Source organism: Ostrea edulis, chromosome 5, assembly GCF_947568905.1.
Source record: "Ostrea edulis chromosome 5, xbOstEdul1.1, whole genome shotgun sequence".
Classification (NCBI taxonomy): Eukaryota; Metazoa; Mollusca; class Bivalvia; order Ostreida; family Ostreidae; genus Ostrea; species Ostrea edulis.
The window spans coordinates 27,435,850-27,461,494 of record NC_079168.1 but is presented as its reverse complement, the minus strand read 5'-3'; the positions used below and the strand labels follow the sequence as shown (position 1 = coordinate 27,461,494).

At 37.9% G+C, this 25,645-nt stretch overlaps 1 protein-coding gene across 1 annotated transcript; it reads left to right on the top strand.

Moving 5' to 3' along the window:
* Positions 1–6: 6 nt before the first annotated feature.
* LOC125649312 (regulator of nonsense transcripts 1-like) lies at positions 7–23,940 on the top strand. The gene is made up of 24 exons (XM_048876755.2): positions 7–360; positions 6,530–6,669; positions 10,330–10,419; positions 10,594–10,803; positions 13,399–13,611; positions 14,575–14,747; positions 15,006–15,104; positions 15,256–15,364; positions 15,470–15,677; positions 15,772–15,918; positions 17,030–17,118; positions 17,212–17,326; positions 17,533–17,676; positions 17,869–18,082; positions 18,184–18,301; positions 18,511–18,667; positions 18,782–18,924; positions 19,443–19,485; positions 19,655–19,786; positions 19,985–20,057; positions 20,162–20,320; positions 20,420–20,553; positions 21,443–21,559; positions 22,688–23,940. Exons 1-24 carry the CDS (start codon positions 181–183, stop codon positions 22,805–22,807), a joined length of 3,327 nt encoding a protein of 1,108 aa, XP_048732712.1. The 5' UTR covers positions 7–180; the 3' UTR covers positions 22,808–23,940.
* The last annotated feature ends 1,705 nt before the right edge of the window (positions 23,941–25,645 follow it).

Below are 25,645 nucleotides of genomic sequence, written 5' to 3'. Positions count from 1 at the left end.
CAGAGATTATTGTGTTCCGTGTGACGTAGGCAACGAAGAACGAAATGGCGTGAACGGTGTAAGAAGAAATTCTACTTTCAGTTGTAAACAATTTCAATTCGACCGTTGAGTCGGAATTTATTTTCAAAACACGAGGCATAGGTAAATTTAGTAAGAGTGTCAAGGTATCGAAATGTCACAATGAGCGTGGACGCGTATGCCCCAAATTCCCAATCCTTGACTTTCCTCGAGACCGAGGAGGATCTCATTGGGGCCGACACTCAAGGAACCGATTATGACTATACGGATTTCACCTTACCATCCCAGACCCAATCACAGACCCAAGCTTCTCAACTTGAGCATGGACAAAGTCAAAGTCAGGTATGTGGTTACGAGAGGAAGTTATCCCAGATGGTCATGTAATGGAGTCGCCATGTGACATGTGGCCACATGTATCGGTGCACTACCTAATGTTCATCATTCTTAATTGAATTATACCATTGTTATCATTATAAAAACTGATTTTTGATAGAAAATATTTTGATGGTTTACTTTTATACTCTGAAAATTTCCATTGAATGCGAAAAAAATGAATGATGCCCAGAGATCTAAAAGTGAAGAGGAAGCTTGTGCTTATGCAATTTTTTCTACATGCTATGTAGACTCTACAATATATTTTTATGTTTGTATGCATAAAAATCTCTTTTTAAACTGAGCTTTTGTCTTAAGGAACAGATACTTCTCAAATGATATTATCTGACCCTTATAGAGTAAACTTGTCAAATTTTGATCACTTTTGCAAGTTTTTATGATAACATGGTCCCTAATTATGAATCCAGTTCTGGGACTGATCAAATCTTGATTTTTCGCTGTTTTCCAAAGAACAGCCAGAAACAACAGGAATTTATAGTCTATGAAATACATTAGATCTATATATCAGTCAATTTCGACCACTTTGGGGTAATTTCGACTACAATAACATTCTTTTTGGACCAATATTAGTAATTCATGAAAGAATAATAGAATCCTTCATTAGTATGAGTGTGGGATAGGGAAATTCCACCGAGGGGACAAGATTCGCAGTCTAGGACGAGGCTTTGCCGAGTCCAAGACAGCGAATCTTGTTCCAGAGGTGGAATTTCCCTATCCCACACGAGTAAATAATGAAGGATTATTTTTCTCACATTTTACCTACAGTTTAGTGCATAAATTTAGGAGCTTTGAGAAAATTCTAAATTAAAATCCTCATTTGAACTTCGATGCAAAAACTAATTAGATAGGCAGAAAGAGCATACCCGAAAATGGTTTACACTGTAAGTGTAAACTAAAAAACCCAAGTTTGTCCAACAGAAAGCTAAATACATTAAAATTTAAAGATAACAATACAAAATATTTTTGCTTCACCGTGTAACGTAAATCTTCACCGTGTAACGTAAATCATAGAAAATATATGACGTCACAATCAAATTACGTCGCAGCAGTGTGAGACAGAAAAATCTCACATGGCTGTCTCACATGGGTAAAGTCTATCTCACACTGGTGATAATGTGAGAAATCAAGATCTTAAAGAGAAAGTCAGTTTTGAACCCTCATTTACATTAATTAGTACAAATTAGTACTCTGGTATATATATATATAAACGTCAATGCAATTTTTAAAAGGTTTTACACACCAAAAACAGATATTGTTTGCTTCAGTTATAGCGAGCCAGCGCAGAGCACTGGCTCGTACTGCGAGCTCTAATGACTAGAGCGCGGGAAATAATCCGAGCTAAATCTCAACCTCTAACAAGAATTTTTTTTTTGACGCCAATCCCAGAAGTCCCTCGTACAAAATGGCGGATGGTTCGATTCGTAAAATAATAATAAAAAAAAATCTTTGAAGTATTACAAACCTTTCTTATTTGAAAGGAAAGGATGAAAATCATATTCTTTCCCCTTTCTTTTTAAAATATTGTCTAAAGAAATGTAAACAGTCACGTCACAACTACCAGGCTACGTCACAACACGCTCGTTGCATTTCCCGCTAAACTGGTTCCTACATTGGCGAAAAAGAGCAAGACAGTAATACAGTGAACCAGATCAGTTTTCCTTGTTTTCAATATAATATTTTTGAAAATGTATTCAGATATGCTGCGCTCGCCCCAACGGTCACACCGTAATCATATTATCCCGGTATATAAAAAGTACATGTCATTAACTGATGATGATCCAGCATACTTAAAATATGATTAATGTTCAGCCTGTTTGTGGACCGTGACTTTAGATGCTCAAGATGCAGGGGAACGGCTCACCCTCTTGACGGCAGGCCGCAGAGTGATGTCCAAGTCGGTCTGGACAAGTTATAGGTTCCTTCTGCTACCTCGGAGACATGCTTTCCGCTGCTGGTGGCTGTGACCTTGCAACAACCACTACGCATGTGAAGACCGCTTGGAAGAAATTCAAGGAGCTGCTACCGGTCCTGACATCACGCCACCTGTCATACAAGACCCGTGGTCGAGTGTATAACCCTTGTGTATGGAGTGTTATGCTCCATGCCAGTGAGACCTGGGCACTGACCAAGCCAAATCTTCATCATCTACAACGCAATGACAGGGCCATGATCAGACAGATTTGCAACTTCAAGCCAGAAGATATGGCCACTGTAGGTTTGATTGAATTGCTGGGGCAGCTTGGTATTGATGACCTCAACCTCATCTTTTAAAAGGGAAAGGAGACTGCTGGTATGTCCACGTCAGATCCAGCAGTGCAGTCAAGTGCACTCTCAATATACAAGTTCCTGGGAGACGTAGAGTTGGTCAGCCAGTGCAGCGAGTGCTATCATGGAGAGAGCTGACAGAGAAAGATAGTAGAGAATGGAAGCTCTCTACTGCCGAACCACACGACCGGAAAAAATGGAGATCTGAGGTGAGATCTACCATGTGTGCAGCCAGCCAGATACCTGAAAGGGGGCCCACTAGTGTGGACAATACCTGTACAGTTACACGTAAACAAAAAGGAACCGACGACAACAACAAGATATTCATTTTATTAAAAAAAACACAAGTCAGATCTATTGTCACCAATTGAAAACATGATAAGTATGTGCAGAGTAACTGTAGCCTTTGAAAGCGGTTTATGTAGCAACAACCACGCTCGCTAGGTGGCGCGTCATGTTCTATTTTTATTTCTACAGGAAATGTGGGACGAGGTTCCACCCTATTTTTTACGGGCTAGTATGGATAAACCTAGAGCCTACGAATGATGCGAAGTTGATCGTTCGGATCTAAAATAGCTATATTTAGCGTATCTCACGTGATTAGGCATATTCCAGAAAATCCCTTTGAGATTGAAGCGATTTAGCAGAGCGAGTATATGTAAACATTTACTTAACGGTGAAATACGCAACAAAGAGTGACATATTAATACATTTTATGCATGAATAAATTATACTGAGGTCAAACATGGACGATAATTGCCCATGTTCATATAGTATTGATTGATTTAGATATCCAAGGAAAGATAACTCCCATTATTAACATACTCACAACGTACCGATGGTATACAATAATACAGTGTTTATTCATTTCTGAATGATGAGTGAATGTTTATTTTCATCAGAATCTTTTCCATAACACTCGCAGACCAGGTCCCCATACCCCTACCAGTGTCAATCTGTGACTGATAACAGTGCGGTATTTAATTTGATATAGTCTAGAGGAAATTCGAAATATGGTACTGACATTTCTTCCTCACTGAATTAGCTGGATTTTTAACGTTTAAAGAAAAGTGGGGTATGGACTGGGGGGTTAAAAATGCTATTTGCCAAATTTTCAACAATATTAATTACAAGGCAAGGCAAAAGGGGTCATAAGCTACAGATGATGCAATTTTCACTTGCAAGTTGCACTGCCACTAGTTACACTTAATTAGTGACTTACTTACAGATAAATAAAGTAACTTACAAATATTTTATTTATTTATTAATCTATCATTTCATTTCATTTTTTTTTTTAAATATCATAGTTTGTACTTGAAGAGTCATCGCAATAAAGGGACATTAATTAATTATTAGTGTTACAAAAAAATCTGATCATGCAGTTTTTAAATTTCTGAATTTTGAAAAAATAAATAAATAATAGATTCTGATACCACTCGGCCCCCGACTGGCCAGAGAGTTCTGCTTCTGTCAGTTTTGATGCAACTAGCTCAGCTCCCAGACTGGCCAGAGAGTCCACTGTTTCGGTAAATTCTGATAATGATGCAACTCAACACACACACACACACACACACACACACACACACACCCCCCCCCCCCCCGACAGCTCTACCAGAAGTTCTCAGAAAAGACTTGCTGATGTTTAATAAATCAGTTTTCCTATTAATTTTACTTTTGCTCCTGTTCATCAGTTCATTAGGCTATGACCCAATCTGATTAAATTTAAGATCGTTGATCCGCTCCGTATTCCTCTTCCTTTCCTGTATCTGTGAAGTCCAGAGGTGAGATATATTCTTTCCAAAACAACTAAGAATGTTCATGGAACAATTTAGTATTAATTGTTTTCCTTTTCTGTTGTATGCCTTATTTCAAGAAATAACTTTCAGGTCACTTTTTAATGTGAAATGGAACATTTTAAATTTTTGACAACCTGACGGTAGGGGTGTTTAAGACACTATACCTCATTTTCTGTAAGGAAGTGGAGTAAAAGGAATTCAGAATTGGATTCAGCATACTCAAAATTGGTAGTTATACCTGATTTTTATTGTTTTGGGTAATTTTTAAAAAATGGGTGGTGGTTGCTAGTTTATGTAATTCGGATATGGCTTTGCTCGTATCAAGATGATGGATGGTCCTTCGTTTATATGCCTGAATCAAAGTACATCTACCTTACCATGCTTACGTGCTTTATTCTCCGGGTATGGATAATTTCGATTTCATGTGCGCCACCATTATGATAAACAAAACTTTTACATTACTAGATAGGTCACGGCAGGAATATTCTAACTACAGTCGTTGAAAAAACAAAATTTAAAAACCAATTAATTGGAATAAATTTTCCATAATCGAGTGCTTAGAATTTTCCAACCATTGACTGATTATTTTTTTATTATAATCGATGTGATGATTGGAACACCACTAATTAACATTCTTTCTCTATATTTGTTATTCACTAACTCTTTTCATAAAAAATAGTTATCGGGACTGTCTGGATAATACAATATGTATATAACTTGTATATTCCATGCAAATTTTAAGGGGTTTATGCCAGAATAGAACTAATTTGGGCCAGTTAGTCTGGGTATTTGAAATTAACAAGTGTTTTTTTTAAAGTGTGAAATATATTGGTTAGCGTGATATACATACGTAGGCATTGGAGAGAGGTCTTTATGGAAAAAACTTGTTCACAATAACAATTGTTTTCATTAACATTTACGTAATATGAATCTAATGTCATTGGACATAAGTATGTTGCTGATGTCAAAATATCGGTGGTTTGTTTACATTAACTTCTCAATAAAACCTACTCTTCTGTTGTTAATATTGTTTATCTTTTCTTGATATTTACTGAGATGACATTTTGTTTTAAAAACTTGACGTCATTTGAATGTTATGATGTATTTTTATGCGAAATTCCCAAGCCCGATAATTGTCCTGTAGATACCATGAAATAGCAGTGACAAATTTTCGACAACTATAACATTTTGACGTCAGTGACGAATACTTATGTCCAAATGACTGTTGTTTAAATCTTAACGTATTTAGACAACTAATACAACCATACCAAATTCAAAATTACCTGAAACAAGTTGTAAAATAAAATTATAGTTTGATTAATTTTTCTCCATGAAATATAACTATTATTGACAATTCAAAAAATACTAGATGAAATAAAGTTTCATACCCATCTAGAACCTGGCTAGTCTGAACAAGTAAGCCCAATCATTTGGAAGTCTCATGTTTAGTTTTTCATAATTAAGAGAATGATCGGATGTGCTAATTAACTGAAAGTTCCCCACATTGTAAATACAAATGAGGTTAAACACAATTTGAGACCTGGGCCAGCAAGACATTGCAATTTAAGGAGAGGTTTACATATTGGCGATAGGTTTTTAAAAAAGATTTATCCAAGGTTTCCATCTTCTTCTTTTTCCACTCATTAAAATGCATGTAACAACTTCCAGTGTTAGATATACTTGATATGTATTCATGCAAGTTTGTTTTACTGTAAGTCACATGGGTACACATAAAACAAGGGACTGTGTCAAAAGTAAAACAAACTCGCCCACCTGGGAATTTTGAGAAATTCTGAGCATGCACAAAACATTTTGATAATAAACTTGTGCAGCTTATACACGGTAAAAGTACTTCTTTGTGGATTTTGATTGAAGAACTTTTTTTTTTTTTTAAATGTCATTACTTCTAAAATCTTTGTAGACATTTTTCAGTTGAAATATTTTGAATAAAATTCTATGGATTAAGGAAGTGTAAGATTTTTTTATGTTTTGAAATACTTGTTAACAGTGTATGTGATTGACTTTCAAGTAATGAATGTCGTTGCATTTAATTGCAGGTGAATGGCTCAGAGGCTCCCATTCAAAATGGACTGGATAAAGGAGTGGCATCGATTGCACAGGGGGTGGGGGAGCTCAATTTTGAGGAGGAGGAGGAAGAACAGTTTATGATGAAAGATCTCCCCAAGCATGCATGCTCGTAAGTACTACCAGAATATTGGTGTATGAAGGCCTAATCCATTGATGATATATTACCATTCTTATTTCTAGTAAGTTAACAATAAAATGCTTTCTTTATTGCTTTATTGGGTGAAGGTAGCTAACATTGCAGGAAATCTGAAGTGATCGTTACCTTCATCACCCGATAAAACCACAGTCTGATCACACCCGATAAACCGACAATCTGATCACACCCGATAAACCGACAATCTGATCACACCCGATAAACCAACAATCTGATCACACCCGATAAAACCACAATCTGATCACACCCGATAAAACCACAATCTGATCACACCCGATAAAACCACAATCTGATCACACCCGATAAAACCACAGTCTGATCACACCCGATAAACCAACAATCTGATCACACCCGATAAAACCACAATCTGATCACACCCGATAAACCAACAATCTGATCACACCCGATAAAACCACAATCTGATCACACCCGATAAAACCACAATCTGATCACACCCGATAAAACCACAGTCTGATCACACCCGATAAACCAACAATCTGATCACACCCGATAAAACCAACAATCTGATCACACCCGATAAAACCACAGTCTGATCACACCCGATAAAACCACAGTCTGATCACACCCGATAAAACCACAGTCTGATCACACCCGATAAACCGACAATCTGATCACACCCGATAAACCAACAATCTGATCACACCCGATAAAACCACAGTCTGATCACACCCGATAAAACCACAGTCTGATCACACCCGATAAAACCACAGTCTGATCACACCCGATAAACCGACAATCTGATCACACCCGATAAACCAACAATCTGATCACACCCGATAAACCAACAATCTGATCACACCCGATAAACCAACAATCTGATCACACCCGATAAAACCACAATCTGATCACACCCGATAAAACCACAGTCTGATCACACCCGATAAAACCACAATCTGATCACACCCGATAAAACCACAGTCTGATCACACCCGATAAAACCACAATCTGATCACACCCGATAAACCGACAATCTGATCACACCCGATAAAACCACAGTCTGATCACACCCGATAAAACCACAGTCTGATCACACCCGATAAAACCACAATCTGATCACACCCGATAAAACCACAATCTGATCACACCCGATAAAACCACAATCTGATCACACCCGATAAACCAACAATCTGATCACACCCGATAAACCAACAATCTGATCACACCCGATAAAACCACAATCTGATCACACCCGATAAACCGACAATCTGATCACACCCGATAAACCGACAATCTGATCACACCCGATAAACCGACAATCTGATCACACCCGATAAACCGACAATCTGATCACACCCGATAAAACCACAGTCTGATCACACCCGATAAAACCACAATCTGATCACACCCGATAAAACCACAATCTGATCACACCCGATAAAACCACAATCTGATCACACCCGATAAACCAACAATCTGATCACACCCGATAAAACCACAATCTGATCACACCCGATAAACCAACAATCTGATCACACCCGATAAAACCACAATCTGATCACACCCGATAAAACCACAATCTGATCACACCCGATAAAACGACAATCTGATCACACCCGATAAAACCACAATCTGATCACACCCGATAAAACGACAGTCTGATCACACCCGATAAAACCACAATCTGATCACACCCGACAAAACCGACAATCTGATCACACCCGATAAACCAACAATCTGATCACACCCGATAAAACCACAGTCTGATCACACCTGATAAACCAACAATCTGATCACACCTGATAAACCAACAATCTGATCACACCCGATAAAACGACAATCTGATCACACCCGATAAACCGACAATCTGATCACACCCGATAAACCGACAATCTGATCACACCCGATAAACCGACAATCTGATCACACCCGATAAACCGACAATCTGATCACACCCGATAAACCAACAATCTGATCACACCCGATAAAACCACAATCTGATCACACCCGATAAAACCACAATCTGATCACACCCGATAAAACCACAATCTGATCACACCCGATAAACCAACAATCTGATCACACCCGATAAACCAACAATCTGATCACACCCGATAAAACCACAATCTGATCACACCCGATAAAACCACAATCTGATCACACCCGATAAACCAACAATCTGATCACACCCGATAAAACCACAATCTGATCACACCCGATAAAACCACAATCTGATCACACCCGATAAACCAACAATCTGATCACACCCGATAAAACCACAATCTGATCACACCCAATAAAACCACAATCTGATCACACCCGATAAAACCACAATCTGATCACACCCGTTAAAACCACAATCTGATCACACCCGATAAAACCACAATCTAATCACACCCGATAAAACCACAATCTGATCACACCCGATAAAACCACAATCTGATCACACCCGATAAAACCACAATCTGATCACACCCGATAAAACCACAATCTGATCACACCCGATAAAACCACAGTCTGATCACACCCGATAAAACGACAGTCTGATCACACCCGATAAAACCACAATCTGATCACACCCGATAAAACCACAATCTGATCACACCCGTTAAAACCACAATCTGATCACACCCGATAAAACCACAATCTAATCACACCCGATAAAACCACAATCTGATCACACCCGATAAAACCACAATCTGATCACACCCGATAAAACCACAATCTGATCACACCCGATAAAACCACAATCTGATCACACCCGATAAAACGACAGTCTGATCACACCCGATAAAACGACAGTCTGATCACACCCGATAAAACCACAATCTGATCACACCCGATAAAACCACAATCTGATCACACCCGATGAAATCACAATCTGATCACACCCGATAAAACCACAATCTGATCACACCCGATAAAACGACAGTCTGATCACACCTGATAAACCAACAATCTGATCACACCCGATAAAACCACAATCTGATCACACCCGATAAAACCACAATCTGATCACACCCAATAAAACCACAATCTGATCACACCCGATGAAATCACAATCTGATCACACCCAATAAAACCACAATCTGATCACACCCGATGAAATCACACCCGATAAAACCACAATCTGATCACACTTGATAAAACCACAATCTGATCACACTCGATAAAACCATAATCTGATCACACCCAATAAAACCACAATCTGATCACACCCGATAAAACCACAGTCTGATCACACCCGATGAAATCACAATCTGATCACACCCGATGAAACGACAATCTGATCACACCCGGTAAAACCACAATCTGATCACAACCGATAAAACCACAATCTGATCAGTAGAAACCTTATTTGGAAACAATATGAATGTATGATTTTTTATTATTCCTTATTAAATTGTCAATTAAAATTTTCTCAATTTCCCGAAAGTGGTCTTTCTCAAAAGTGGTAGATAAATCCTTAGCTCTGCGTAACATTCACTGTACATCTAATTCACCAACAATTCATCATACAATTTTTCAGTATCTTGAAGCCAATTTTATAAAAGTAAATGTAACATCATTTAAGATTAGTTTATATATATTTACTTTTCACAGCACGATATTTTAGGTAGATAGATGTAAAATGTTTGCTCTTTTAAATGCACTCAGGTACTGCGGAATCCATGACCCGGCATCGGTAGTGTTCTGTAACAGCACCAAGAAATGGTTTTGTAATGGGAGAGGCAACACTTCTGGAAGGTAGGATTTAACAGTCTTTGGTTGGAATTTTTACTGTTTAAGTTCCTGATGTATTTTTTTACATTTATTTATTTATATTTTTTTGTGGAAATGAAACATTTTATTATGGCATTTGTGTTTAACTGAATTATGTGGATTTATTTAGAATTATTTCATGTTTTTCTTTGTTTACAGTCACATCATTAACCATCTTGTAAGAGCAAAGGCGAAGGAAGTGACTCTGCATAAAGATGGCCCCCTGGGAGAGACTGTCCTTGAGTGCTATAACTGTGGTTGTAGGAATGTCTTCCTGTTGGGCTTCATTCCTGCCAAGGCCGACTCTGTAGTGGTTCTCCTCTGTCGCCAGCCCTGTGCCACGCTAACCAATCTGAAGGACATGAACTGGTATGTCATTTTTATCAAATTTTCTTTAAGTAATGAATGAATTGCATTTGCTGATCGTCTTTTATGTAAATGTTGATCAATCTGTACACCTGTACCTGCCTAATCATCAAATAGAGCTGTATTGTCTCTCTGTCTCACCAGCTGTATGGTCTCTCTGTCTCTCTCCGTCTCACCAGCTGTATGCTCTCTCTCTCTGTCTCACCAGCTGTATGCTCTCTCTGTCACACCAGCTGTATGCTCTCTGTCACACCAGCTGTATGCTCTGTGTCTCACCAGCTGTATGGTCTCTCTGTCTCACCAGCTGTATGGTCTCTCTGTCTCACCAGCTGTATATTCTCTCTCTCTCTCTATCTCACCAGCTGTATGCTCTCTGTGTCTCACCAGCTGTATGCTCTCTCTCTGTCTCACCAGCTGTATGCTCTCTCTCTCTGTCTCACCAGCTGTATGCTCTCTCTCTCTGTCTCACCAGCTGTATGCTCTCTCTATCTCACCAGCTGTATGCTCTCTCTCTCTCTCTCTCTCTCTCTCTCTCTCTCTCTCTCTCTCTCTCACCAGCTGTATGGTCTCTGTGTCTCACCAGCTGTATGCTCTCTCTCTGTCTCACCAGCTGTATGCTCTCTCTCCGTCTCACCAGCTGTATGGTCTCTCTGTCTCCCAAGCTGTATGCTCTCTCTCTGTCTCACCAGCTGTATTCTCTCTCTCTCTCTCTCTCTCTCTCTCTCTCTCTCTCTCTCTCTCTCTTTGTGTGTGTGTGTCTCACCAGCTGTATGCTCTCTGTGTCTCACCAGCTGTATGGTCTCTCTGTCTGTCTCCGTCTCACCAGCTGTATGCTCTCTCTCTCTCTGTCTCACCAGCTGTATGCTCTCTGTGTCTCACCAGCTGTATGCTCTCTCTCTCTGTCTCACCAGCTGTATGCTCTCTGTGTCTCACCAGCTGTATGCTCTCTGTGTCTCACCAGCTGTATGCTCTCTGTGTCTCACCAGCTGTATGCTCTCTCTCTCTGTCTCACCAGCTGTATGCTTTCTCTCTCTCTGTCTCACCAGCTGTATGGTCTCTCTCTCTCTGTGTGTCTCACCAGCTGTATGCTCTCTCTCTCTGTCTCACCAGCTGTATGCTTTCTCTCTCTCTGTCTCACCAGCTGTATGGTCTCTCTGTCTGTCTCCGTCTCACCAGCTGTATGCTCTCTCTCTCTGTCTCACCAGCTGTATGCTTTCTCTCTCTCTGTCTCACCAGCTGTATGCTCTCTCTGTCTCTCTCCGTCTCACCAGCTGTATGCTCTCTCTCTCTCTCTGTCTCACCAGCTGTATGGTCTCTCTGTCTCACCAGCTGTATGCTCTCTCTGTCTCTCTCTGTCTCACCAGCTGTATGGTCTCTCTGTCTCTGTCTCACCAGCTGTATGCTCTCTCTCTCTGTCTCACCAGCTGTATGCTCTCTCTCTCTGTCTCACCAGCTGTATGCTCTCTCTCTTTGTCTCACCAGCTGTATGCTCTCTCTCTCTATATCACCAGCTGTATAGTCTCTTCTGTCTCGCCAGCTGGTACCTCTATGCAAAGCCATTTGTCACAAAGTTTCATGTTAGAACTGTTGAATGTAATTTAGATGTAAATATTCATATTTCTGATGTTTTTACCTTCGATATACATGTATTTCCCTATTGAAATGATAGCCTCTACTTTCGATATCTTTATTTATTGAAATGATAGCCTCTACTTTCGATATCTTTATTTATTGAAATGATAGCCTCTACTTTCGATATCTTTATTTATTGAAATGATAGCCTCTACTTTCGATATCTTTATTTATTGAAATGATAGCCTCTACTTTCGATATCTTTACTTATTGAAATGATAGCTTTTACCTTTGATATCTTTACTTATTGAAATGATAGCCTCTACTTTCGATATCTTTATTTATTGAAATGATAGCTTTTACCTTTGATATCTTTACTTGTTGAAATGATAGCTTTTACCTTTGATATCTTTATTTATTGAAATGATAGCTTTTACCTTTGATATCTTTACTTGTTGAAATGATAGCTTTTACCTTCGATATCTTTACTTATTGAAATAATAGCCTCTTGAATGTGAATGATGAGCTTATAAATCTACAACTCTCCTAATGGCTGGAACATTCTGACAAAAATGAAATTAGAATGTAAATAAAAGAATTTTGTGAATGCATTTATTTAGGGTATGAACAGCACTAACACTTTTCATGAGGCCAAAAATAAAAATTGATTTGTTTGATGTACTCCGACCGACCCGTCAAATTTGCTCCTACCTGATCATTTTTTTAAATTTCTTTTTTTTTTTTTTTTTTTTTTTTTTTTTTTTTTGATTCCCTTGAAAAATAGAAAATTCTCCTTACTTTAAAACTAAATTTTAAAAAATTTCATGACATTAAAAAACAAACAAACAAAAACACCTACCTACCAACCCACCTTGAAAAATGTGGGTCAGAGTACATCAAACAAAAATATTTTTAATGATGGCCTGAAGTATGTTGGCGTAAAGTGTCGCAAGTCCATACCTTCACATATTTTCATAAATGAAATTTTTTGGGTAAGTACACAACAGTTTTGTGTGATTGTTTTAGGGACCCCAGTCAGTGGCAGCCCCTGATACAGGACAGGCAGTTTCTGTCATGGCTTGTTAAGGTTCCATCAGATCAGGAACAGATGAGGAGTCGACAGATCTCAGCTCAGCAGATCAACAAGCTGGAGGAGTTGTGGAAGGACAACCCAGAGGCCACGCTGGAGGATCTAGAAAAGCCAGGGGTGGATGAAGAACCTACCCAAGTGTTGTTAAGGTGATTTAGACGTGAAATAATAGAGTATTATTTACGTGTGTTATCATACATGGTAAAAAAAAAAAAAAAAAAAAAAAAAAAAAAGGGGGGGGGGGTATAATTGTGTGATATCACAATCTCAGAGAGTAGCATGTAATGATCTAAACATGAGCCAAAAGATACTTAAGGCTATTTGGTTGAATCTTGAAATATCTCTTACTCTGCTAACTATTGGAAATATGATACTCTGAAATTAACAAATTTACATTTTATAGGTGCCAGATTTTGTAAAATTTTAAAATTTTGATAGTAGTACAATAATTCTACGTGTATGATGTCTGTACTGTTTTTGCATGATTTTAACGTATATACTTGTATAAAGAGGGTCAGTGTCCAATTCCTAAATATTTCTTCAAAAAGGGGTTACCGATTTCTAGGTGGTTCAGCTTATATGCAAGTATAGATAAGATAAGTTTATTCCAATTTGGGCCCAGAGGGCATAACAGCAAGACAACTTATAAAGAAGGAAATTTCAAAAAAAGTTTACAACATTAACTACAGACTACACACACACAGATATATATATGTATATATATATATATATGGTATTCTTTTGGTATTTATTGAGTTTTAGATTTATCAAAAAAAGATAAATCTGTGAATTGTATGAAAATTGAACCACTACTAAGTAAAGTAAGGCAATTAACAATGAGTGATCTTTTACTCAGTAGTTTTGGATGAAAGAGTATGATGTACAATGTAATTTTAGTGAGAATAGTTGGTTCCCCCAAAGGAATTTATTTAGACTGAAACTTTATACTTCAGAGATGTTGATAGCTACCAATGTCCTTATGTTTAGTGTGACCTTTGAAGGTCATCTGTGCAGGGTTTAAGATTATGATTCGTGTTAACTTCAAAAGTAACATAACTACAAGCATGAACTGAATTGCATCTTATATTTGAAGTTTGAATTATCCATTATAGATATGACGATGCCTACCAGTACCAGAACATATTTGGACCGCTGGTAAAGTTGGAGGCTGACTATGACAAAAAACTGAAGGAATCGCAGACTCAGGATAACATTGTAGTACGCTGGGATGTGGGCCTGAACAAGAAGAGGATCGCATATTTCCATCTGCCAAAGGCTAATGATGGTACTGAGAAATTTTGATGTTAAAAAAAATGCATATTGTATTTGATATACATGTATGTACACATGCAGAAGTTGAATGTAAGTTGTATACTGAATTTTACAGAGATGAAGTTGTATGTAAGTTGTATACTGAATTTTACAGAGATGGAGGTGTATGCAAGTTGTATACTGAATTTTACAGAGATGAAGTTGTATGTAAGTTGTATACTGAATTTTACAGAGATGGAGTTGTATGTAAGTTGTATACTGAATTTTACAGAGATGAAGTTGATGCATGGAGATGAGTTGAGACTTCGTTACCAGGGTGAACTGCACAAGCCGTGGTCAGGAGTGGGACATGTCATTAAAATTCCCGACAGTATCCTCATGCAAATTCATCAATTTTCACTATTTGTTGAACACAAGTATAAGTGGCTATATTATTGTTCATATAAAGTACGACATGTATACAAAGCTTTTGAAATGAAAATTTAAAAACAAAAGAGATAAAGTTTCCTAATCTGTATTAGACCACAGTGATGAAGTTGCCATTGAATTGAAAAGCAATGCAGGAGTGCCCACTGAATGCACCCACAACTTTGTGGTGGATTTTGTGTGGAAGTCCACCTCATTTGACAGGTAGAAACATGGTTCTCCTACATGCATGTTTATGTATACCACATCAAAATATCCATGTGCTGTAAAGGCAGTTTTTGATTTCTATTTGGTTGGATGTTTTTACAGGATGCAGGCAGCCTTGAAGACTTTTGCTGTGGATGAAACTTCTGTATGGGGTTACATCTATCACAAGCTTCTGGGACATGAAGTGGAGGATGTTGTAATTAAGTGTCAGCTACCCAAGAGATTCAGTGTCCCTAACCTTCCCGAGCTTAACCACTCCCAGGTGTACGCAGTCAAGACTGTCCTTCAGCGACCTCTAAGTCTAATTCAGGTACAAAACAGCATAACTCCAGATAAAGATTCGGTATTCATTATATTCAACATTTACTAGAACAGTGGGTTAATGTTGTCTTTATTCGTGTTAGGGTCCCCCAGGAACTGGTAAGACTGTGACCTCGGCTACCATTGTGTATCACCTGGCTAAACAGAACAACGGACAAGTACTGGTCTGTGCTCCCTCCAACATTGCAGTGGACCAACTGACTGAGAAGATTCACAAAACAGGATTGAAGGTTTGTCCGTTCAAAGACAGAAATGCCAACTGCTCCAATGTAGGCACAGCATATATAATTCTGTGCATAAACTGCTCTTTCAGCATTTAATGCTTCAAGGTTCTGTAAACAAATTTTGAATGTTATACTCAGTGAAATTTTATTTAATGGAGATTAGAGTTCTCATTGCACTCTTAATCACCAGTGCACTTTAAAGCAGGGATTTTTAGTATTAAGCACTTTTACATTGAGAATTGATGGATAAAGATTGATGGATAATCAGAGAATCTATAAAATGAAAATGGAGATACACACTCCACAGAAAGCACGACATGAAATAAATAAACTACATCTAAAAACTGATCAACAGTGTTTTATTTCAAGAGTTTCCTTTTACTGATCAATGAAAAGATCATTACTTGCGCCAAATAAGTACTATATTTTGCTGATTACTCACATGTGAATATGATGTCATAGATTATTCAAATTTTTATAGTTTGATACAAAACATGCAATTTTTGTGTAGCATAGAAGATCCATCTCCTAAACAGATTGAATGTGTGTGAGATAAACAATCCTTGTAACTACACATAGGGATATCTACTCACATCTCTGAAACATTAGGAGTATGTTTCTCTTTTCAAACGTGTCATTCTTACATACGTAAATTTCGACATACCTTTACTTTCCAATGTGAAGTTCCTTTATACCTAGACTGAAGAGAGTCATAGATTTGTTTGAAATTGTCCAAAAAAAGAGTTGACCAGAAGTATCACTTAAAGCAAATTTAATGTTTCTTTTAATTTGATAACTCATTGAAAATTCTTTAGAAACATGGGAAACAATTGGTTGTGGCAATGCACAAGCATAGAAAGTTCACTGCTATGTGTGACGTAATCAAAGTATGACAGCTCTTATACATTAGATTAAAGAATTATGTACATCTGTACATTTGTGACTTTTGTGACATCTTTTTGAGTGTTTAGGACTGTGATAAATTTGTCGCTGGGGGGGGGGGGGGGGGATGGTTGTAACTCTAATTCCTCTGACTTTTTGTGACATCTTTGTGAGTGTTTAGGACTGTGATAAATTTGACCTGTACACATCTAATGCTGTTCTCCTGTTTATTCAGGTGGTACGTTTATGTGCTAAGAGCAGAGAAGCTATTGATTCACCGGTGTCCTTCCTAGCACTACACAATCAGATCAGAAATATGGAAAGGTAGGTTGTACTGCGGAAACTTGCAGCAGCCTTGCATGTGCTGTATTAAGAGCAATAGTAACAGGTAATCACTTACACGCGTCAATGTTTCAGTGTCCCCGAGTTACAAAAGCTGCAGCAGCTGAAGGACGAGACAGGAGAATTGTCCTCCACTGACGAGAAAAGATACAGGTCTCTCAAGAAGCAGTGTGAAAAGGAGCTGTTACAGGTAGCAATTACTGTCCAGTCAAATTATATTTCATCTGTGAAACAGCAATGGGCTCAAATCTTGTTTTCCTTTTGAACGATAAATATTTTTTTTACAGTGGCAAGTTTTTAAAATGATGATCTTCTGTCTAAAGTTAATTGGTTACTAATGATATTTCACTGATATGTAATCTGTAGTAGGAAGTATTATTTGCTGGTGTGTTTTAGCATGCGGACGTGATCTGTTGTACATGTGTGGGAACTGGAGACCCCAGGCTGGCAAAGATGCAGTTTAGATCAGTGCTGATTGACGAGAGCACACAAGCCACCGAGCCCGAGTGCATGATCCCTGTAGTGCTCGGGTGTAGACAGGTAAGAATCGCATCTACCCCAAGCCCGAGTGCATGATCCCTGTAGTGCTCGGGTGTTGACTCTCCCTTAAGAAAACACAGACTCATTTAGTAGATGTATTAAGTCAAAATTATATTATGAATATACCTTTACATATATATATTTACATAAATTATGCTGACCACCAACTTTCATTTCCTTGTTTTTATATAGTTGATTCTAGTGGGTGACCATTGCCAGCTGGGACCAGTGGTGATGTGTAAGAAGGCAGCCCGTGCTGGTCTGTCGCAGTCCCTGTTTGAACGGTTGGTGGTGTTGGGTATCAGACCCATTCGTCTACAGGTCCAGTACAGAATGCACCCTGCTCTTAGTGCTTTTCCATCCAACATCTTCTATGAAGGGTCTTTACAAAATGGAGTTGCTCCAGGTAGTATTTGCAATTAAAACGGATTTATTGGACGTGTAATTCCCTCTCTTTTTAAAGTTAAATGCTTGAAAGCACATCAAAATGAATGTCAATTTTTGTAGGAGACCGCACAAGGAAAGGACTTGACATTCCTTGGCCTCAAGGTGACAAGCCTATGTTTTTCTACACAACATCTGGACAAGAGGAAATTTCAAGTTCTGGAACTTCTTACTTGAATAGGTATACTTCATCAAACTTTCATTTATGAGTATTCACATCATGATAAATTTTATCATCTGAAAAGACTCCCTCTTTACATCTCGTAAGTTCCTACATAGGCCCTAATTCTCTATAGTGTGTACTTCCTCAGATGGTATAGGTTTTTCTGTCTGTCAATGAGCAGTTTTCTTTGAAATAGTCCAGTTTAAACCAGTACTTGTTATTTTCAGGACTGAGGCTGCGAATGTTGAAAAGATTGCAACAAGGTTTTTGAGATCCAATGTCAAGCCAGAGCAAATTGGCATCATCACACCATACGAAGGACAGAGGGCTTACATTGTACAATACATGCAGTACAGTGGATCTCTGAACAAGAAATTGTATCAGGTAAATGAATAATCTCAAACCAGTTAGAAATTCTCTTGCCGTTATTACAAGTTATTTTCTAAAATTACATGTAGCTAAGTTGTATGTGATAGATTTATAAATATTCTTCATTAGGAGATTGAGGTTGCTAGCGTGGATGCCTTCCAAGGAAGAGAGAAAGATTTCATTATTTTGTCCTGCGTCCGTTCCAACGAACATCAAGGAATTGGCTTTCTGAATGACCCTAGACGTCTTAATGTGGCTTTAACTCGAGCAAGGCAAGTGGGGAGAAAATGCGTGTACAAAATGTAACATTTTATTTCTGTAAATTTAAGTTATATACATAGTACACATCCCATGTAGCAGGGTTTTTTCTGTGGGATGATCATGTTGGCTTATTTTAGCAGATTGTTATCATGCTGCCAAATTTTAATAGCTAAATTTGCACCCAAATATGTCTGCAGTCACATTACATATTTTCACAAGAAAGATAACTCTGTATAGCAGTTGTATTTTATGTCAACGGTACATATGTAGCACTTTTCAGCTTGGGAGGTAAATAAAGTACCAATATTTTTTATGTCAATTTCTGAAGACAGTAAAACATTTTTCAAATAAATTATTGACACTGCACTGCTTATCAATTTTGATGTTTTGGAACTCCCATGTCCATCAAAATATAATAAAGTATTTGTATACATATGAGCTAGAAAATTGCAAAAGTTTACACCCAAGGGGGGAAGGAAAACCGCTATATGGCACTTTGTAAGATGAACAGTCGTGTTGTTTTTTTTAGGTATGGAATAATAATTGTTGGAAATCCCAAGGTTCTATCAAAGGTAAGGACATTGCACAAGATATTAAATCTAACTATTCAATCACACAAGATATTCAATCAAACAAGATATTAAATTCAAAACATACATATTTCACAGTGTTGGAGCAATGGAAGAAATATTTAGGACTTTTTGTAGTTTTTGGCTAAACTTTACTTGGATTTTGTTTCAGCAACCCCTGTGGAACCACCTGTTAACTTACTACAAGGAGCAGAAATGCTTAGTGGAGGGCCCACTGAACAATTTGAAGGAAAGCATGATTCAGTTCAGTAAGCCGCGCAAACTGGTCAACACATCCAACCCTGTGAGTATCTTCACAGTATAAAGCTGAAATCACCATAATCATACATGTACATTTGTATATACAACAGTAAAATCCAAAAGTATGCATTACTTATCTTCTCATGTAGCATGTATTTTTCAATCAATACTATATATGACTGTACCAAATGTTGAAGCAGTATTGTGCAAGGATTTTTTTCTACTTCTGTAATTTCTGTAGGGAGGGCGATTTATGAGCAACATCATGTTTGATGCCAGGGAGGTGATGATCCCGGGGAGTGTGTATGACAGAAGTAAGAGCCTACAGAATCTTTCAATTTTGGAGATTGTGATTTAGTATTTACATGATTGTCATCTAAATATTTGTATTCAAACCAAAACTGTTATTCCTCTGCAGATCGAGGTTACAATGAGCCTGTGGTTCGCACACATGATCAGCTGAGTTACATTGGTCCGGAGAGACATTACACTGGTCCTGCCTTGAACATCCCAGTCCCAGTCAATATGTTTATGCCACCCATGCCACAGCCATTCAATGGACAGCAAATGCCAATGGGTATGTATTAGAATTCTTCAGATCTTCCATGTTGTTCAGTGATATGTTCTCAAAAGCGTGTCTTATCAAGACTTGACAAATTGAATGTGGCTTACTTAGGTAACAGAAGCGCTCCAGCTAACAGGGGGAGTGGGCGTCGCCGGGGACAGAAGCCTCCTCGCTACAGTAACACGCAGTCGCAGCAGAGTAACTCACAGTACAGTCAGGGCAACAGTCAGAGCCAGGCTAGTCAGGTGAGAAAGTACAGTCAGAGCCAGGCTAGTCAGGTGAGAAAGTAGTCAGGCAACAGTCAGAGCCAGGCTAGTCAGGTGAGAAAGTAGAGTCGGAGCCAGGCTAGTCAGGTGAGAATAATAGAATCCTTCATTAGTACGAGTGTGGGATAGGGAAATTCCACCGAGGGGACAAGATTCGCAGCGAATCTTGCTCCAGAGGTGGAATTTCCCTATCCCACACGAGTAAATAATGAAGGATTATTTTTCTCACATTTTACCTACAGTTTATTGCATAAATTTGGGAGCTTTGAGAAAATTCTAAATTATCAAAATCCTCATTTGAACTTCGATTCAAAGATTAATTAGATAGACAGAAAGAGCATACCCGAAAATGGTTTACACTGTAAGTGTAAACTAAAAAACCCAAGTTTGTCAAACAGAAAGCTATACACATTAAGATTTAAAGATAACAAAGCAAAATAATTTTACTTCACCGTGTAACGTAAATCTTCACCGTGTAACGTAAATCATAGAAAATATATGACGTCACAATCAAATGACGTCGCAGCAGTGTGAGACAGAAAAATCTCACATGGCTGTCTCACATGGGTAAAGTCGATCTCACACTGGTGATTATGTGAGAAAGATCAGTCGGGGCAACAGTCAGAGCCAGGTAGTCAGGTGAGAAGGAATTTTTTATTTTTTTTATTTATTTATTTTTTTCTCTATTCCAGCAGCTATTGAATTAAGAATTGATGCATGAACCTACATGTACATGAATGGGTTACAGGTCAAGTTTGAGTCTCGTTTTGATAATGCCTCAAACACGTCAGTGTGAGACCATGCTCGTCATCACAATGATATTTAGTCCAGTATTTACAGTAATCCTCCAATAAAACTTTCTTTTCAGGATGTATCCCAGCCATTCTCCCAGGGACCGCTGACACAGGGCCCCATGTCAATGAGTCAGCCCTTCCAGATGAGCCAGCCGGGATTGTCTGGTCTCTCCCAGCCAGAACTCTCTCAGGTTCGTGCTCTTTAATTCAGTGACAGATTTGTACAGACATGTACCTACATGCTAACTAAAGTATTGTATGCAGTTAGATCTATTGATTTTGTTTTCATGAATGTACTTTACAGAGAAACCACCTTATTTTGCCAAATATAACGCCCTTTTTTTTCTAGAATTTTTTTTTTACTGTGAGAAAGGGGTGCTTGTACCACTATAGATTTTTTTACCCTTTTTTTTTTAGGTGAAGCAATTCGATAAGTTCATCAAACCACAATATTATTTGACCCACAGACATAGCCTTATATATAGATATGCCTTTCTTTTTCACCTCTTTCTCCCTCTTATAAAGATCCCTACAAAGGTGTTGCAGGAACATTAAGTTTTTGAAAATGTAATAGGGGGCCTACTTATGATATGTTAATAATCAAATTGTTATGAAACAGCCGTTTAGAAATAATTTGAGCTGGAGCTAGTTATCATTTCTATGTACGTCACTGTTACTGTCATTTAAAGAAGAGAACTTGGAATAACCTTTCTCCTTACGCAAAATACTTAAGGAAAGGGCCATGATGTTATAAGAAATCCGGTATGTATTTACTTACATTTATATGCTGCCATCAGAGCCATTGTTTACGTATGTAGAGTTAATTAACGAGGGATGTATATCCCTCCTCTGCACATCATTCTTCACAGCTTGGGTGAGGTGTTGAGGACACGACATTTAAGATTTGTTAGATATTTTGATTTTATAACGTAGGCTATTGAACTTTTCACTTTTAAATATCGAAAATAAGAAAACATCTAGTCTTATTAACATTTATGCAACAAAATATCCAGCTTTGTTGAAATTAATTATTTCCCAGATTTTCAGTGAAGATTACCACGATGTATAAAGTTGGCTCAAAAATTTTGCTGAGCAGTATGTAGATTCTTGTGTTTTGTTGAATATTTACATTATATCCACAAAATATTCAGTGAAAATTACGAGGTGGTAAAAATTTCACTATGTGTTAAACATGCAAAATGCAGTTTCCCCCAATTTTCAGGCTCAAATAGGGGGTGTTTTTTTTACCCAAATGTGCATTATAGTCAGCAAAGTATGGTACTGTTGATGTTCAAGTTGCAATTTTGAATTTTTTACAGGACAGTTTCTTGGCAGATGACTTCAAATCTCAAGCAGATGGCATGCTGTCCCAAGACTCCACCTACCAGGGTGACCGCATGTTCTATGCATCACAGTTGTCACAGGGTCCATTTAATTAGGATACCAAAATCGCCATACTCTTTTATGGCAGAGTTTATTCTTAACTGAAAATAACAATGATGCAAAATGTATTGAGAACTTGAAACTGACATGTAGCAGTGTCTTAAGAATATGAGGAACTGCCTGCCTTACTGCAATAAGTCCACCCACACTGAGTCACCAAGCAGCACCCCACCGTCTCTGTCTGGTGCTGAACACTTGTTCAAAGCAAGTGCTCGAACCACTAACAGCCCAAACAGGTGTGCAGGTTCCAGTCTGAAGCAGGTCACACAAGCTTAGACAGGTATACTCAAACAAGGGTGACCTAGCAGTATGGGGCTAGGCCAGGAGATCCATCTGACAAGACACTGCCGGCTAGATTGTGTTTACAGTGATGAAATGTTAGAGTTGGCATGTAACTACATCTATAGATTGAGATGATTCTGTTATAGTCTGATACAGCCATGTTTCCACTCTCAAGACAGCCATCTCACCAAATTGATTGTCAATTTTTCCGTAATTTTTGTAACTGCCATCATTATTTGTTATTGTATCTATATTCAGTTTCTGTGTTTGTTTGGGTTTTTAACCATCTAGTAGTAAAACTTGCTTCGTAATTGGACTTTGGTGGAGTGAAATGGATCAATGATACAGTTACTCATAAATAGTAGTATCTTTGTGATTTGCCATCGATTGCACAAGACTTTTTTTTTTTTGGTCTAAAAACGAATTGAAATGATTGATAGGTCAGGACTTCAGAGAAAACAATGGACAAGCATTTGGAGTTAGATAGACAAGCTTTATTGTGTATCCCCTTTTAGTTTTACGTAAAAATTCTTTCGTCTGTAATCAATTGTAATTAGATGCTTTACATGTATACATTATTAATTGTGCGTATTGATTATAATTAGAGCTATGTGTCGCTCTGTCTACAAATATAAAAGGGATATCAAATCAATGGACTACCATCGAGGCGCTTCAATTGAAATAGGCTTTGGTATTGTAATGGTAACTGTTTGTGGGTTTTTTCTCCTCATAACTTTAAATAGATTATTTAGGCAGAAGTGTTTCCATTTGGGTTTGCTCTGAAATTGAATTAATTTTAAATTATAACAAATTGAGGTTCTGTGTGTAATAAAGCATTACTCTGCAACTATGTGCTTTGTTTTTAATCTTTGACATGCATGAACTAAAATTTTATTATTAGTTCCTCTGAATACCGGTGAAATCAAACAGGACTATAGGTTTTTTCTTGACTGCCCATTCCTCCATCTGTCTGTCCCACTTTTTATCGGTTTTTTCTTGACTACCCACTCCTCGTCTGTCTGTCCACACCTTTTAGCTCACCGGAGCTGAAAGCTAAAGTGAGCTTTTTTGATCACATTTTGTTCGGCATCAGTCCATCCAACCATACTTTATAAACATTTTCCAGAATCATAGGACCAATTTCAACCAAACATGCTATAAAGCATCCTTGGGTAAAGGCTATTTTAAATTGTTCAAATGAAGGGTCACTTTAATTAAGAAGCATGGAAGCATATTTTTAAAATCTTCTCAAGATCCACAGGACCAGAAAAGACAAACTTTTTGAAAACTACATTAGTGACATGTCAGTTACCCATGGGTGGTTCTAATCGATTCTCTCCATCATCATGAGGGAGCGTGGGTGGACTCAAAACCGTGGTTTGTGACGATGCATTAGCGAGTGCAAATTCAAAATTGTTTAATATATGGCCTCTGGGGGTAGGATGGGAATAATAATAAATTCCTTAGCAATATATGAGGAAATATTTTAAAATTCAACAGGTTCATAATTAGTCATTAATATGCATTTTGATACAGATTGAAGTTTCTTCATGTCCAGGGAGATGGGAGGTGCTCAATAGGGGATCAAAATTTGACATTGGAATATACAATGTATATGATTTTTGAAAATTTTCTTATAAAAAAGCTACTAACCATGATTAGTTGTATTAATATATAAGATAAGATTTGGGATTTGTGCTAAATATAGTTTTTTCAACTCTGCTTTGACTTGGGGAATCTAATTTTAATGATTTTAACAAACTTGAATCTGCACTATGTCAGCAAACTGGCATGTAAATTTGAACTTTTTAGGACCAGTGTTTCTTTAGAAAAAGATTTTCCCTATTTATTCCCATGTAAGACTTTGATCCCCTATTGTGGCACCATCCCACCCCAGGGGGCCATGATTTTAATAAACTTGAATCTGCACTATGTCGGGAAGCTTTCATGTAAATTTGAACTTTCCTGGCCCAGTGGTTCTTGAGATTTTTAATAACCCCACCCTATTTTTGCATTTTTGTGATTATCTCTCCTTTAAAGGGGGCATCGATGACGAACAAACTTTAATTCCCTTCACCCAAGGATGATTTATACTAAGTTGGTTGAAATTGGTCCGGTGGTTCTGAAAAAGAAGATGAAAATGTGAAAAGTTTACGTACATACAGAAGCTGTGATCAGAATAGCTCACTTGAGCTTTCAGCTCAGGTGAGCTAAAAATATTGTCCACTCAGTATTTTGAGAACCATTTGCTTGACAGCCGTCAAACGGTACATTGATTTCTCCTAAGCAGTAGGTGACCCTTACTGATTTTGAGGTCAAAGGCCAGGCCTGGGTCATACTGGACAAAGTAAGATAGTGTCTGCTCCATATCTAGAGAACCCATTGCTTGACAGACATCATGAACGTCACTGTCCAACACAAAGAGTAGATGACTTCTGATCAATGGTCAAACTTCTCTGGACAGAAGATATTGTCTCCTCAATATCTAAAGAGCCCTTTACTTGCCAGTTACCAGACTTGATACAATGGTTGCCATTAGGGAGTTGTTTTTA

Excerpts from the sequence above, each read along its gene's own strand:
- LOC125649312 (XM_048876755.2), top strand. The coding sequence starts at position 181 with ATGAGCGTGGACGCGTATGCCCCAAATTCCCAATCCTTGACTTTCCTC. Across the intron at positions 15,105-15,255 it reads TGTCATTAAAATTCCCGACA|ACCACAGTGATGAAGTTGCC; the intron begins GTATCCTCATGC and ends AATCTGTATTAG. Across the intron at positions 17,119-17,211 it reads CAGATCAGAAATATGGAAAG|TGTCCCCGAGTTACAAAAGC; the intron begins GTAGGTTGTACT and ends TCAATGTTTCAG.